The 15,428-nt window shown below is 41.1% G+C and overlaps 1 protein-coding gene across 1 annotated transcript in view; it reads right to left on the bottom strand.

Moving 5' to 3' along the window:
- Positions 1 to 206: 206 nt before the first annotated feature.
- BLMH (bleomycin hydrolase) overlaps positions 207 to 15,428 on the bottom strand; it is a 92,144-nt gene continuing 76,922 nt past the window's right edge. The window contains exons 11-12 of the mRNA XM_069761166.1: positions 7,452 to 7,521; positions 207 to 1,461 (exon numbers count right to left, since the gene is read on the bottom strand). Of these exons, the coding sequence (XP_069617267.1) occupies positions 1,313 to 1,461; positions 7,452 to 7,521 (219 nt within the window). The 3' untranslated portion in view covers positions 207 to 1,312. The remainder of the gene's footprint in view (positions 1,462 to 7,451; positions 7,522 to 15,428) is intronic.

Genomic DNA, 15,428 nt, shown 5'->3' on the forward strand with positions numbered 1-15,428 from the left:
GGGTTTGGACGACACTAGTCTAATGTGTATTGAGGGAGTGAGACTTTTGCAGTTATTTCAGAGTTAATTATTCAAATATTCTTGTTTCAAAGGATTCTAGATGCCAAATTCCACTGTGTAATCTAAAGTGCCAGTAGCACCACCTATACCTCCAGAACAAGATATCTTGACGGGATGCATTATTGAGACAGGACTAGTAGCAGAACTAAATCATTATATAAATTTATTAAAATCAACAAAAAAAATGGCTGAGATGGGTTTCATGGTTTTTATTAAAAAAAGCACCATCTAAAATCAGAGAGAAAAAGATAAAAAAAAAGAAAAAATATCTTAAAAAGCCACAAATGCTTTAGCGCTCCTGCTTGTCTGCCTGTACATCAATGATGCCTATGTTATACACTTTAATGGACAGATTAACCTTTTATCGACTAGCTGTCGACAATGTATGGATGGTCCGAGACCTCCAGGATGAGACACATTCTTTGTTACTGCTTCCAGCTCTGGTTAACAGATTTAGATCCTAAAAACCACAACAGTTTTCTATTTCCCAGTCTAGATGTTATATTTAGTGAATCTGCTCTACCCTGCGCTAAAGTTGTAAAATGATTTTATTTCATACAGAGAAACCGCTTGGTGCAGAATGTGGCACCTCTAAAGTAAAAATCTTGACTAAAACATAAGAAAAATGATTACACAAGACGTTTCACAAGATGAGAAAGGACCAGTAAGTCATTGCTGAACCGTAAACCCGAATCCACACAACTGGATGAATCCGTGGCACAAACGTATGTATAAAAGGCTTTCCATGGGCCACATGTATTAATTTGTGATTGATTTATAATCCATTTGTGATTGATACCTGTTGATTTATCTACACAATTTCCATTAGTCACGGAGCTCTAGTTGTCGTCTACACGTGTGTACCTGGCCAGACTGCCACCCTATACTGTTGTATAACTGTTCTAGAAGGAAAAAGATAAAATATTCATTTTCAGCATTTCTGATGTCCACAGTGTTTGTCACCAAAAATTATAAAGGATTTTGATTGTTACAATCTTCATGATTTGCTCCAAGAATAGAAAACTAAAAGGAGAAATTGATATAGCAATGAGTGAGCTAAAAAGAGGTGTCTTCCTGAGCGGTGGGTTTGATTGAGGTACAGCAGATCCGTTGCCTTTGATGCCTTTTCTTTTCTTGTTCTTGGTTAATCATGCGATGTTTGGTTTAATGTGGTGATCCAGTGCTAAACAGAGGACATTTTTGTCTTAATGGTGAAAGGAGGACAATAGGAACAGTTGGAATCACTTCTTCTCTATGCCAAAGCACCCATAGGGTCCCAGGCTGGTAGCACCACTGGGTCCTGCTTCAGCACCTCCAAAACTTCCTCAGGTACATGTTTCTTGTCCACAACAACTTCGTAGACATACTCTGAGAACCATTCATCAGTCATGATGAGGTAACCTAGGCAAGAGCAAAAGTATCTTAATTATTAATAAGTTGTAATCGCCCAAGACTCATCTGGAACTTCTTTTTTGATATGTTCTAACATTTTATACACATTATGTAATTTAACTTAGAAGACCTGTAATTTGCTCCAAAAATTAGGTAAATGCCTTATAAAAATCCCTGGACACCCCAGATTATGTATCTCTTTTGCAACTTGAACTGCATCACTCCACAGCAGAGATATTTACATTTGCTTTTTCTGGAGGGCAGTATGTGAGATCTCTGCTATGCCGTCCAACTGGGTGTTTCTTCAGTCTTTCATGGGGAGTGTACTCGACCCCTCTCTCGTAGATGCTGCCAATCACAGCTGGGCAGCTGATCTAAACAAACAGTCTCAGACGCTGCCATGCAGTGATTGGCAGCATCTGGGAGGAAAGGGTGAAATTTCACGTCCCCATAGAAGACTGAAGAAACACCCAGTTGGTTTGCAAAGGAAATATTTCACATGGGGTTATGCATCTATGTTTGTGTGTGTATATGCGATATATCTATCTTTCAGGAATATATTGTAATCATACAACACACATACATAACCATAAACAATCAAAAGTACTTAAGCCTTGAACCCATCTGTGGTGGTACTGGGACCTTGATCTGGGGACTGTAAATTATAGCAGAGAATTCATTATTCAAACACAAAGGTTTCTGGAGATCTAAACACTCTTGAGCTTACAAGTCATGCAGGATCAGAGAAATGTGACGTCAGTTTTTTTGCAGCTACAAAGTAAAATAAGTTCTTCAAGGTCTGCCAAAATCAGAGGCAATACGTTTCTCTGATTAGAATACAAGCAATTGAGCTTAGCTGAATCTGTATAATACACTTTCTTTCAAGATCCCACCCAAATTCCTGCAATTATGCGGAAAACAAAATTTCTGGAATGTGAGAGCCTTCCAGGGATTGTTAAAGGATTAAAGATCACAATTGCGGTAGACTAGTCAATGTCTGACCAGTTTAGCGGTCACTTTTTTAAAATTGACCACTTGCACCAGTGGCCTTTACAGAGTTAGCCCTACAGCTGTTGTAAAACTAAATATCCCATCTCATCCCAACAGGGGCATGCATAGAGTTGTAGTATTGTACAACTGGAAAACTAATTTACAGAAAGATATAATTGATAAACTTAATTTGGTGAGTGCGGAAACCCAATCTAATTCAGAAAAGTCCATTACTGCCTGTACAGAACGATCAATGGCGGAGTCATTGGTACATCACAACAATTAATAATGGGGACCAGCAGAACTGTTATTTCACGACAACTTTATGAAAGCAAAATGCAATACAGGGATTTGTGGAATTGTCAGATATTCTTTGCATAAACTCAGGTGTCCTTCATTTGCGTAATGGATATCACCCAGACTGACCCCGATATTGCCCCTGTTTATACAAGGACAGATGATATTATATATTAGTAGAATTACTGGCTCTGCGTGGATCCATGTGGTTTTACGGTTTGTGTGAGGTTAAAATATAAAGCCAACATATCAGGAGTTGTTGTGCACAGAAACTTTCAGTCTCTAGTAGCGCTCTGAAGAGATTTCAATTTTTGATTTTGTAATCAAGCACCTGTTTGATTTTACACCCCTTCTTTCTGTATTTCTGCTCGATTACCTTTCTATTATTACAAACCAATAAAACATATTTGATTAGAAAAAGATTATTTCAAACAGTTCCAATAAGGGAAACCGATCAGTGCATTTTTACATATGAAGGTTGTGGCGTGGCTTTATAGATGCTGGTCAAACAATAAAAATGACCCTTTCTTTATACTCATCTGATGTGCCACTCATGAGAAATCTAGAGTAGAAGCCATATGCAAATTGGGCTGTAAGCGCTCTGAAGGCATGTTCATGCACTTGGCCTACTTCTGGGCCCTCCTCCAATGCACCTCAGTCTGTTTTGCATAAGGCTTCTACACTCGATTTCTCATGACCGGCACATCGGATTTCTACAAATAAGGCACCATATTTATTAGGGGACAAGAGCTTATACAGCCATACCGCTACTTCCATATTTATAAATCGTGCCGACAGGTTCTCTTCAAAGGAATCTGGTCACCTTGAAAATGAAGTCCAATCTGCTGGCATCATGTTAGAGAGCAAAAGGAGTGGAGTTGATTGAAATGTAGTTTTGTGAGAAAAGATTCAGTTTAACTTGTGTTTTAATCATTTAAACCTTAGCTATTTCTGGGATTTTTGGTCCAGTTGGTGGTCCTATCTGCAATTTCATGAAATGCTGACAAAGTAAGAATTTGAAAGTAAGTTTGTTTTCTTTTTAGAACTTTCAATATAACTTGAAAATCATGATACTTCCTCAAACACTACTAAAGTCCTGGATAACTCTTCATTTTCCAAAAATAACGGATAAGGCACACAAAAATCACGAGACTCTGCCTTTTGGTGACGCTCAAAACCTTTCTACATTTTTGGATTCTCTGGAAAAGATTCAAAAAGATATTGTTTCCTTCAGAGATTGCTTGGCTAATTGCGAAGATTTTAAAAAAGAAAAACAACTTAAAAATCAGAGGAGTTCCGGAATTGGTCCAGCTCTCTCAACTAAAAGACTATATTTCTACTATGATATCTCATTTATTACCTAAAACTAATGGGAGAAAAAATTTGATCGGAAGGCTTTCAGAATCCGCAGGCCACTCTCTCCCAACGGACATAGCGAGAGATGTTATTGTGTCCTTCTACCCTATTTGGGTAAGAAATTATCTTCTGGTCCTAACAAGGGATTCAAAAATACTCCCATCTCCGTACAATAAAATTACTTTTTTTAAGGACCTTTCTAGGGCCACTCTGCAAAAACGGAAATCATTTTACCAAATTACACGTGAGCTTCTGCACGCCGGAATATCTTATTACTGAACCCAGAATTCAACCTTACAAGTGAAATTCGCATCAAAACTAATCGCCATCTCTTCTCTGGAGGAAGGAATGGAGTTCTTAAAAAGATCAGGAATAACATCTTCCGCAGCTCCTCGTGGACTCTCCTTCTCATCTCCACCGGACTTCGGTCCCACTTTAAGATCCGGGATTACAACACTTGCTACATTTATATGGGTACCTTACCTGGAGTACATCTTCAATCGTACCCGAAACAACGGACTTTAATATTTAGCTAACATAATTTAAATATCCAAGAGGTTTCCTAGTCCACTTGATATAGTTTTTATTGAACTGAACTTTCCCTCAAACTAGTTTTAGGGTCACCTACTAGTGTTCCCAGACGTGACAAGCTCTCATATATTTCAAATATTACTGTATATTTTATAGTAGGTTTTGCATTTTTGCATACTACATTAATATGTAATTTTGTAGACTCTGTATTATTATTACTAATGATTTTATTTCTAGGTGCTGAAATACTAAGCAAGACTTATGGAAGTATATGTACGCTTGTCTCTCCCTTATTTTTATAGGGGGTTGCTTTTTTATTTCTTGTCCCTTTTCCTTCTTGCCCAAGTTTACTTGTCCCATTCCTTCCCATTATTTTATCTTCCTTTCCCACTTCCGCTTATTCTATATCCTACTTCCATATCCTTTAAAATGTTACATTTGGTTCTCTTTTTTTTATTGCATCCCTTTCCATTCCCTTTCCCCATTGTTCAGAGCTATATTTTCCCTCCCCTATTCCCAATTCCTGGTTTTTATTCAAAAAATTTATAAAAAATATTTAAAAAGAAAATCACATCACATTTTAAATAAATTCTGCATTGACTTATTTTAACATAGCCTGAAACACTTTCTAGTTATCAGCATTACCATTGTGTGTTTACAAGGAGGTCTATTTGGGGTTGGGATTTCCTCTTATACCCTTATCTTGTTTCTGTAAGGGGGCCTCTTGCAAAACATGGTCACCCAAGTGAACAAAACTTCCGCAAGTTGATAGCCTCCCATTTCCAGGTGGAGATTTCCGGAAATCACTACGTTTTTCCTCTGGTATCAATCAAACTAGAGAGGAAGTTAATTCTCCGATCCATTGTTGCTCTACCAGAAATGTGTTTTATAAACTTGATTAATAGTTTCTGCTTACGATGACTTTGAAGGAAAAAAACTACGGCTCGATCAGACCACGGAGTAGACATTTGTTATAATAAATGAGAAGGTAGTGGGTACACACTAAATCGACATTAGCCAGCTAGCAGATTGTTATTGCTGCTATTGCCAATGTATAAGGCAGAGACCATGTGAAGAAGGTATAATGAACATAGCTGGAAAGTGAAGGTTTCCTTTAGAATAAATGTCCTTTAATAAGTGGCCATTCCGAGCATAGGTAAATTTATAATCTTGCAACGTCACACTGGCCAGAAGGAATATTTTAGACTATTTCCTTTCCGGAAGAGTTTTCAGCAGGCTCCTTATCATCAGAGGCAGGATTAAAATGACAGGTAACAGCCTCTATACAGACCTGATAACACAAAATCCACCAATCACAATAGGTGATGTCACAGCTGACCTTGCTTCCCCTCCGTCAATAGTTGCTTCATTACAAAAGATGAGAAAGATTGGGTCGGGGGTCTGACCATTGTAGCTAATGTAAACACACAAACCCGATTATATATACCGGTAGGTCATTTTCTGATTACAAGTTCCCTTTAATTTAATTCAACAGTCACAATTCTAGAAACTTCCCTGGTCTTGTAGACCTAAATCAAGAATAACTTGCCATCTAATATATAGCATTTGCTGGCATTGCTACAGAGAAACCTTCAGCTCTACATAGGAGTATCCAATAATAAGCTATGGAATCTTTCTTTAATCTCTGTGGCGCTTTACAAAGGTCCATTCCAGACAGTCTGCGCTGCAACCCCGGAACCTCTGCTAATTAATAATGTCGTTTGCCATTGCAAGGATTTGGTGATTTAGCTTTGATTAGAATTTATCCAGGCGGCTCTCAAGTAAAAAAAATCTACAGGCAGTTTCAATTTACACTTTCTCCCCAGACACAAGTTTTGTCTCCACGATCTGCTATTCATTACATACCTATCAGGATCCTGGGTTTGTAAAAATACATCAGATCTAGCAGAATGTACAGGAAGCCAAAATGTCAAAGCAATCATATTTCATACATATATACTTTTACATAAGGGACAGAATGAAAATAAACATAGGCTATCACACACTGTTAGACTAAATAACCACAAGAGGAGAACCGGTGGCACTCGTCTAGATGTGTATGCACAAAGCTTCGCTCCCCTTTGTCATCCAGGAGTTTGGTTAACCTCTCATGTACTTTCTATTACTTTTGGCCAATATTCGACCCCCTTGTTGTTCAGGTGTTTATACTAAAATTTGTGACGGTGAAAATATATTAAGTGGCCACTAGTGATGAGCAAGCGTGGTCGGATAAGGTGAGTACGCTCATGTTCTAATCGAGCATTTTCGGCATGCTCGAAAAAAATGCTAGAGTCACCGCGGCTGCATGTCTCGCGGCTGTTCAACAGCCACAACACATGCAGTGGTTGCCTGTTTGTTAGGCAATCCCTGCATGTGTTTTGGCTGTCGAACAGCTGCGAGACATGCAGCCGGGGCGCCTCGAGCATTTTTTTTGAATACGATGAAAATACTCGATTAGGACACTAGCATACTTGTATAAAACCTTATCCAAGGACACTCGCTCATCACTAGTGGCCACGCTACACGGCTGGTATAGACGTGAAATCATGCCTAAGTAGCATGCTGTGGCAGTAAGGCTGGTGTTTGCTACAGATAAGTCCTGTACAGGTACTTTAGCCAATAATAAAGTGCATATAACCATAGAGAGCTCGCTTTCCCTCTCCAAAAGCCCAAAACTAGATGTAGCGTCTGCCTCACCCCTGCTATTTCAATTGTGCTTCTGTTATTCTGTAATACGTAAGGTCCGATTGAATGCATCAAAATATCCTCACATAACAAGGCTTATCTCACCCATTATAACAGCAGTAAAGTAAGGCCAGATTTACCTTTATTTCCACGATCATCTCCCCAGGAGTTTTCGACTCGCCATTTTTCAAATTCTCCTTCTTGACCATCCTGGAGATATTAAAGCAAATTGTTAAATGTTAATGGGGTAGCTGAAAATAATATAAGAAAAGGGCAAAATCTCCAAAAACTCGATACTTGATCAAAAGCAATCAAAGACTTTTGGGTACTAATGCAGATTTTTTTTTTTTTGGCGTGAACACTTAGGGTAGGTGCACACGGTCAGTAAACGCTGCGGGTTGGACACTGCGTACTTGCACAGTGTTCAACCCGCAGTGGCCAGATGTTACAGCCTAGTGGATGGGATTTCAAGAAATCCCATCTCCACTATGGTGCACCGGCACCCACGGCTTCCCTGCGGAGACGGACAAGCCTCCTCAAGATAAATGTCATCCATAGAATGTATTGGATGCGGTGAATCCACACGGTTCGGTGATCACAGAGGATTCACCTGTGTTCAATAGCCAGCAGCGCTTTGGAAAGAGCGGACATGTGCTGCGTCCAAAGTGCTGCCAATTACTGAAAGTGTGCACCTACCCTTATTATATGTGACACCACACTACTTTAACCCATTAGGGACCGAGATTAATGACCAGGCTAAATTTTAGATATCTGACCAGTGTTGCTTCATGTGGTCATAACTCTGGAGAGCTTTATTGCTTTCCAGTGATTCTGAGATTGTTTTCTTTGTGACATACCGTACTTTATGATAGTGGTAAAATTTAATCAATGTGACTTGCATTTAATTGTGAAAATATCACAATTTTGGTTAAAGGTTTTTTTTGGGGGGAAATTGAAAAAAATAAAAAATAAATCGCAATTTTCAGTTAGTCATGCTGTGCAAAATAATTAGTAATTAACACTTGCTATATGTCTACCTTGCATCTGCATCATTTTTAAAACGTCATTTTATTTTGTTACGATGTTACAAGAGTTAAAACTTTAGCAGCAATTCCTCATTTTTTTCAAAATTTTTGACAAAACCTGTTTCTATAGGGACCTGTTCAGGTTTAAATGGAATTTGCGGGGCCTATGTTTTGGAAACTCTCCAAAAGTGATACCATTTAAAAAAAACGAACCTCTCAAATACTTCAAAACTGTTGTCAGCAATTTTTTTAACCCTTCATGTCCTACACAAGAGTTAATGCAAAGTGGAATGAAAAAAAAAAAGTACCTCTAAGTTGTTGCTTTAGCCCCATTTTTTAAACTTTTACAAACGGTAATACCAAAAAGTGGAACCCACAATTTGTTACCCACTTTCTTTGAAGTGCAGCGATACCCCCATTTGTACTCAAAAAGTTTAGAAAGCGGCCGAGCTCAGAAAGGAAGGAGCAATACTGGAATTTTGGAACACAAATTGGCTGAAAGAGATGGCGGGGCACCATGTCACATTTGCAGCCCAGAGCACAGACAGCGGAAACCCCCAACAACTGACCTCATTTTGGAAACTACACCCTTCAAGGATTTTATCCCGGGGTATTGTGAGGATTTTGAACCCAAAGGTACTACACAGAATTTGATAACGTTAGCTAGCCATATTGAATATGTCTTCATATCCTCATAATTTTTTTTTTGCTTATGAAAAACTTTAACCCTAAGCCCAACCCTAACGGCAAAGAATTAAAGAAATAAAAATTATAAAATAAAAATAATAATAATCTAAGTGGATGACACAGGGGAGGGATGATTTACGAATTATTGTTTTTTTTTAATTACTGTGATGGGGTCTACCACAGTGATCAAAAGTCAGGAACCAATAGAAAAAATCCCTGCTGTTGCTGGGTGCAGCCGGCAAATCTCGGCGGGCGCACTACGCATGCACCCACCATTTTTCTTTATGAAGAAAGCGGAGTCTCGAGATTTTTGGATGCTGGGGGAACGATATTCATTTATTCCCAATCATCATTTTAAAATGGAGATGAGGGAATAAGGCACCTTAGCGGTCGCCGTTTCAATATATATCAGTGGTTGTTAAATCAAATTTTTCTATTGGGTTGGAAATTGGCCTACATCTTTGCCGGCCGATGAGGAATGTGTTATTCAGCTATGCTCTGCCTCTTAATTGCAAGTGGAGAGGAGCTCTGTCCAAATTGCTAGCCTTTAAATGCTGTTGTCGATCTTAGGCCGGCGTCACACTACAGTAGAATACGGCCGAGTGCTAAGCGGTAAAACTTTACATAGCACTCGGCCTAGCATTAATCTATGGGGCAGCTCACATCAGCGTTTTTTTATCAGGCGTATTCGACGTGCATGTAAAATCGAAGCAGGCTGCGATTGGCACAGAGACTTGGCAATACAAGCCTGCTTCGATTTTACATGCACGTCGAATACGCCTGAGAAAAAAACGCTGACGTGAGCTGCCCCATAGATTAATGCTAGGCCGAGTGCTATGTGAAGTTTTTCCGCTTAGCACTCGGCCGTATTCTACTGTAGTGTGACGCCGGCCTAAGATCGACAACAGCATTTAAAGGCTAGCAATTTGGACGAGCTCCTCTCCACTTGCAATTAAGAGGCAGAGCATAGCTGAATAAATATATACACACACTACATAGATAGATGAAAAGCCGGCAATTCAGCAACTCTGTACTGTAAAATCAAAGCAGGAGCCAACAACAGCATAGAATAGATGGATTACATACAGTACAGTATATACACATAGAATAGGTAGTTATACAGATGTAAATGACAAATACAATTAGTACAGTGTGTGTGCAGCTTACTGTACATGTATTTCATTAACATATGAGTTGAGAAAATTTCCCAACACGCTTGACCTGATGTTACATAGGTGAAATGAGTACATTGGCTGTGCACACACAGGACCTGTCTGATGACACCGCAAGCAGGAGAACTTTCTCACGCTCGAGGTGCAGTCAGACAGGTAATAGGAGTTCACAGGGAGACACTGGGCAGCAGTAGCACACGCTGCTCAGTGTCTCTGCGGGGGGACAGGCTGTATGGTCGCATCATGCAACCTGTCATTCTTTCATTGATCGCAGATGTGTTGCCATAAAGAACCTTGTGCCTGTCAGGGTTGGCTTTCATTTAAGACCCCGATTTTTCCTGTATACAGTAATTCTGTGGTATTGTTGTATACATATATCAGCCGATTTAAGTTCCCTAAGTGGAAATAAAGGTTCAAATTGCCACCTTTTCCTCCATCAAAATTAAAGAAATAAAAAAAATACACGTGATCCCCCTGTTCGCAAAAGTCTGCTCTATAGAATTAACCAGATCGTAAACACCGTAATGAGAAATTGAATAGGTACGTCTAAGGCGCCCCCCCCCCCACCCCACCCCGTTTGCGGCATGATGAACATGCAACTTTCTGGCACATGTCAGCTGTGCCCCTAACAGCCATGGGTGGAATCGCGATCCACCCTGCGGCTGTTAATATTTTAAATGCTGCTGTCAATCTCTGACAGCGGCATTTAACATGCTTGTGCCAGAAGTGTGTCACTAATCCCACCACGTCACATGACCGCATGTCGCCATGACAACCCAGGGTCTGCAGTAGACTCCTCTGGTTGCCATTGCCGGATAGTTATAAGCGCTGTCCAGCAGCCAGCATTCATAGCAGATGAGCATTTTAGCTACAAACAGCAGGACTGCAGCCATGCTCTGTGTAGCACAAGCGATCAGATCATCACAGCTTCTAGTCTCACGTGGAGACTATTGAAGCAAGTGTAAAGTGAAAAAAAAGTTTTAAAAAAAATTTAAATCACCCTCCTTTAGCCTAATTAAAAATAAAACAATAAAAAAATACACATATTTGGTATCGCCGAGTTCAGAAATGCCTGATCTTCAATATATGAAAAGAATTAATCTGATTGGTAAACAGCGTAATGAGAAAAAAAATCAAAATGGCAGTATTACGTTTTATTGGTCGCAGCAACATTTCATCAACATTCAATAATGGGTGATTAAAAGATCGTATCTACACCAAAATGCTATCAATAAAAATTTCAGCTCAACACACAATAGATAAGCCCTCACCTAGCATCAGACTTTTTTTTTACCTGAGAAACTTTGGATTTTTTTTACCACTTAAATAAAAAAAGAACCTTTACATGTTTGGTATCTTGGAACTCTTAATGACATGGAAAATCATAATGGTATGTCAGTTTTAGCATTTAGGGGACATAGTTTAAAAAAAAAAAAAAACAGTTGTGGAATTGCACTTTTTTTTTTTTTCAATTTCACCACACTTGGAATTTTTTACCCATTATCCAGTACACGAAATGGCAAACCCAATGGGGTCGTTTAAAAGTACAACTCATCTCGCAAAAAAACAAGACCTCACATGGCCATATTGATAGAAAAATGAAAAAAGTCTTGGAAGAAAAGCAACAAAACACGGAAACTCAAAAACGGAAAAACCCAAGGTGGTGAAGGGGTTAATTATTATTATTATTATTATTTTTTTTTTTTAAGCACTCGACAATTTCTTTCCAGTACATCACATGATAAAAATAGATGGCGTAATTCAAAAGTACCATTTGTACCTGTCTTCTGCCTTCGACACTGTGGACCACTCCCTTCTACTACAGATCCTCAGACTTGGCCTTATCCTGGATCTCGTCATATCTGACAGACCGAACTTTCAGTGTCTCCCTCTCCCACACCACCTCCTCACTTCGCCCCTTGTCAGTCGATGTTCCACAAGGCTCTGTTCTAGGACCCCTACTCTTCTCCATCTACACCTTCGGCCTTGGACAGCTCATAGAATCCCAGGGTATGGAGTACCATCTCTACGCTGATGACACGCAGATCTACCTCTCCGGACCTAACCTCACCTCCTTACTTACCAAAATCCCGCACTGTCTGTCTGCTATTTCAGCCTTCTTTTCTGCTCACTTTCTACAACAGAACACGGACAAAACAGAATTCATAATTTTTCCCCCATCTCACTCTACCCCTCCACCAGACCCAGGGCCATATTTGCCACTAGGCACTTGAGGGCACGTCCCTAGGGCGTGGACGATGCGGGGGGGGGGGGGGGGGGGGCAGGTGAGTATGAGGGACGGAGGGGAAGAGAGAGGATGGGGAGCCTGGAGCAGACCCATGGGAGAAGGAGCGGGAGGGTGGAGAGATGAGTCATGCATACTGGGGGATTATGAGCCATGCAAGATGGGAGAAGGAGCGGGGGGGGGAGGTGTGGCGAGATGAGCCATGCATACGGGGGGATTATGAGCCATGCATACAAGAGGTGGGGGGAATTATGAGCCATACATACAGGAGGGGGGGGGAATTATGAGCCATGCATACAGGAGGGGGGATTATGAGCCATGCATACAGGAGAGGGGGGTGGAATATGAGCCATGCATACAGGAGAGGGGGAGGGAATATGAGCCATGCATACAGGAGGAGGGGGTGGAATATGAGCCATGTATACAGGGGGGGGGGGGAATTATGAGCCATGCATACAGGGGGGGATTATGAGCCACGCATACAGGAGGGGGATATGAGCTATCATACAGGAGGGGGGAATATGAGCCATGCATACAGGAGGGGGGGGGGGGAATATGAGCCATGCATATGGGATGGGAGGGAGATGAGCAAGATGGGAGGGGGGTATTATATAGTATTGAGCATCATGTGGGGTCATTATACAGTATGGAGCATCATGTGGGGTCATTATACAGTATGGAGCATCATGTGTGGCCATTATACAGTATTGAGCATCATGTGTGGCCATTATACAGTATTGAGCATCATGTGGGGCCATTATACAGTATTGAACATCATGTGGGGTCATTATACAGTATGGAGCATCATGTGTGGCCATTATACAGTATGGTGCACCATGTGTGGCCAATGGCCATTATACAGTATGGAGCATCATGTGTGGCCATTATACAGTATGGAGCATCATGTGAGGCCAATGGCCATTATACAGTATGGAGCATCATGTGTGGCCATTATACAGTATGGAGCATCATGTGTGGCCATTATACAGTATGGTGCACCATGTGTGGCCAATGGCCATTATACAGTATGGAGCATCATGTGTGGCCATTATACAGTATGGAGCATCATGTGAGGCCAATGGCCATTATACAGTATGGAGCATCATGTGTGGCCATTATACAGTATGGAGCATCATGTGTGGCCATTATACAGTATGGAGCATCATGTGTGGTTATTATACAGTATGGAGCACTGTGTGGCCATATTTATTTCTGTTTATAATTATTGTATATGAAACAGCGTGATCAGCAGTGCTAAATGGGTGTGGTTGGGACGTGGATATGGGTGTGACTAGTTGTGAAATGGGTGTGGTCAGAGGCGTGGCCTAAAATTTGCCACGGCGCACTATGTGTGCAGCAAACTTTATACCTCTTTCCCTTCTTCAAAAGTTGGGAGGTATGGTACCACATTTGCCAGATCACAGCAAGTGCCACAAATCCCAAGGGGAATGAATGAGGCCAAACGCAGTGTTGCCGTAAGTGATCCGTTACACGGCAGATGCAGAAAAACTGCCCGATCTACTGCAAAAGGCTACTTTCACATCAGCAATTCTTGCCAAAGTATATGCCCATAGTGTCATACTTACCAATGGGGGAGGCAGCACTAAAAGTGCCTAGGGCAGCAGAAACTCTAAATACGGTCCTGACCAGACCTATCCATCAATGTCAATGGCTGCTCACTTTCCCCAGTCCCACACGCCCGATGCCTCAGGGTGATCCTCGACTGCCCTCTCTTTCAAGCCACATATCCAAGCCCTTGCCTCCTCCTGCCATCTCAAACTCAAAAATATTTCCCGCATCCACGCATTCCTTGACTGCGACACAACAAAAACACTAGTGCATGCCCTTATCATCTCCCGCTTTGACTACTGCAACCTCCTACTCTCTGGCCTCCCCTCTAGCACCCTGGCACCACTCTAATCCATCCTACACTCTGCTGCCTGACTAATCTACCTGTCTCCCCGCTATTCCCCAGCCTCTCCCTTATGCCAAACCCTTCACTGGCTTCCTATCGCCCAGAGACTCCAGTTCAAAACCCTTACAATGACATACAAAGCCATCCACAACCTTTCTCCTCCATACGAGTCTCCCGGTACCTACCTACATGCAACCTCCGATCCTCTCAAGATCTCCTTCTCTACTCCCCTCTCATCTCTTCTTCCCACAACCGCATCCAAGACTTTTCTCGTGCTTCCCCCATACTCTGGAACTCTCTACCACAACACATCAGGCTCTCGCCTACCATAGAAACCTTCAAAAAGAACCTGAAGACTCACCTCTTCCAACAAGCCTACAGTGATCCTCAACCTACTGAACCGCCGCACAACCTGCTCTACCCTCTCCTAGTGTATCCTCACCCATCCCCTGCAGACTGTGAGCCCTCGCGGGCAGGGTCCTCCCTCCTTATGTACCTGTGTGCCTTGTTTTTCGCTCATGTTTAATGTATTTGTCTATATTTGCCCCATATTCACAAGTAAAGCACCATGGAATAAATGGCGCTATAAAAGTGTATAATAATAATAATAATTTGTTTTGCAAAAATTAAGCCCTCGTGGCTATATCGAAGATAAAATAAAAAAAGTTATGGCTCTTGAAAGAATAGGAGAACAAGGCAAAAAATAAAATAAAAAAATCTTATTAAGAGAAACACTAAACATTTAGAATGCACCAAAAATAATTCCTCCCTTATTTGATCCTTTTTGTCCCACATTACAAGTAATGGGTAAAGAAATCGTTTTGTGTCTTAGGTTCGCAGCCATATTCATCTCCTCCTCTTCACCGTACTATGTCTGGCTGTAAAAAGGACTAAAGGTACATACACACATAACGATTTAGTTAACGATATCGTTGCAACGTCACGCTTTTTGTGAGGTAGCAACAGGCCCGGTAATGATCTCGTTATGTGTGACAGCGACCAACGATCAGGCCCTCCTGGGAGATCGTTGGTCGCTGGGGAATGATCAGGACCTTTTTTTGGTCGCTGATCAC

The sequence above is a fragment of the Ranitomeya imitator genome, chromosome 3 (genome assembly GCF_032444005.1).
Source record: "Ranitomeya imitator isolate aRanImi1 chromosome 3, aRanImi1.pri, whole genome shotgun sequence".
Lineage (NCBI taxonomy): Eukaryota > Metazoa > Chordata > Amphibia > Anura > Dendrobatidae > Ranitomeya > Ranitomeya imitator.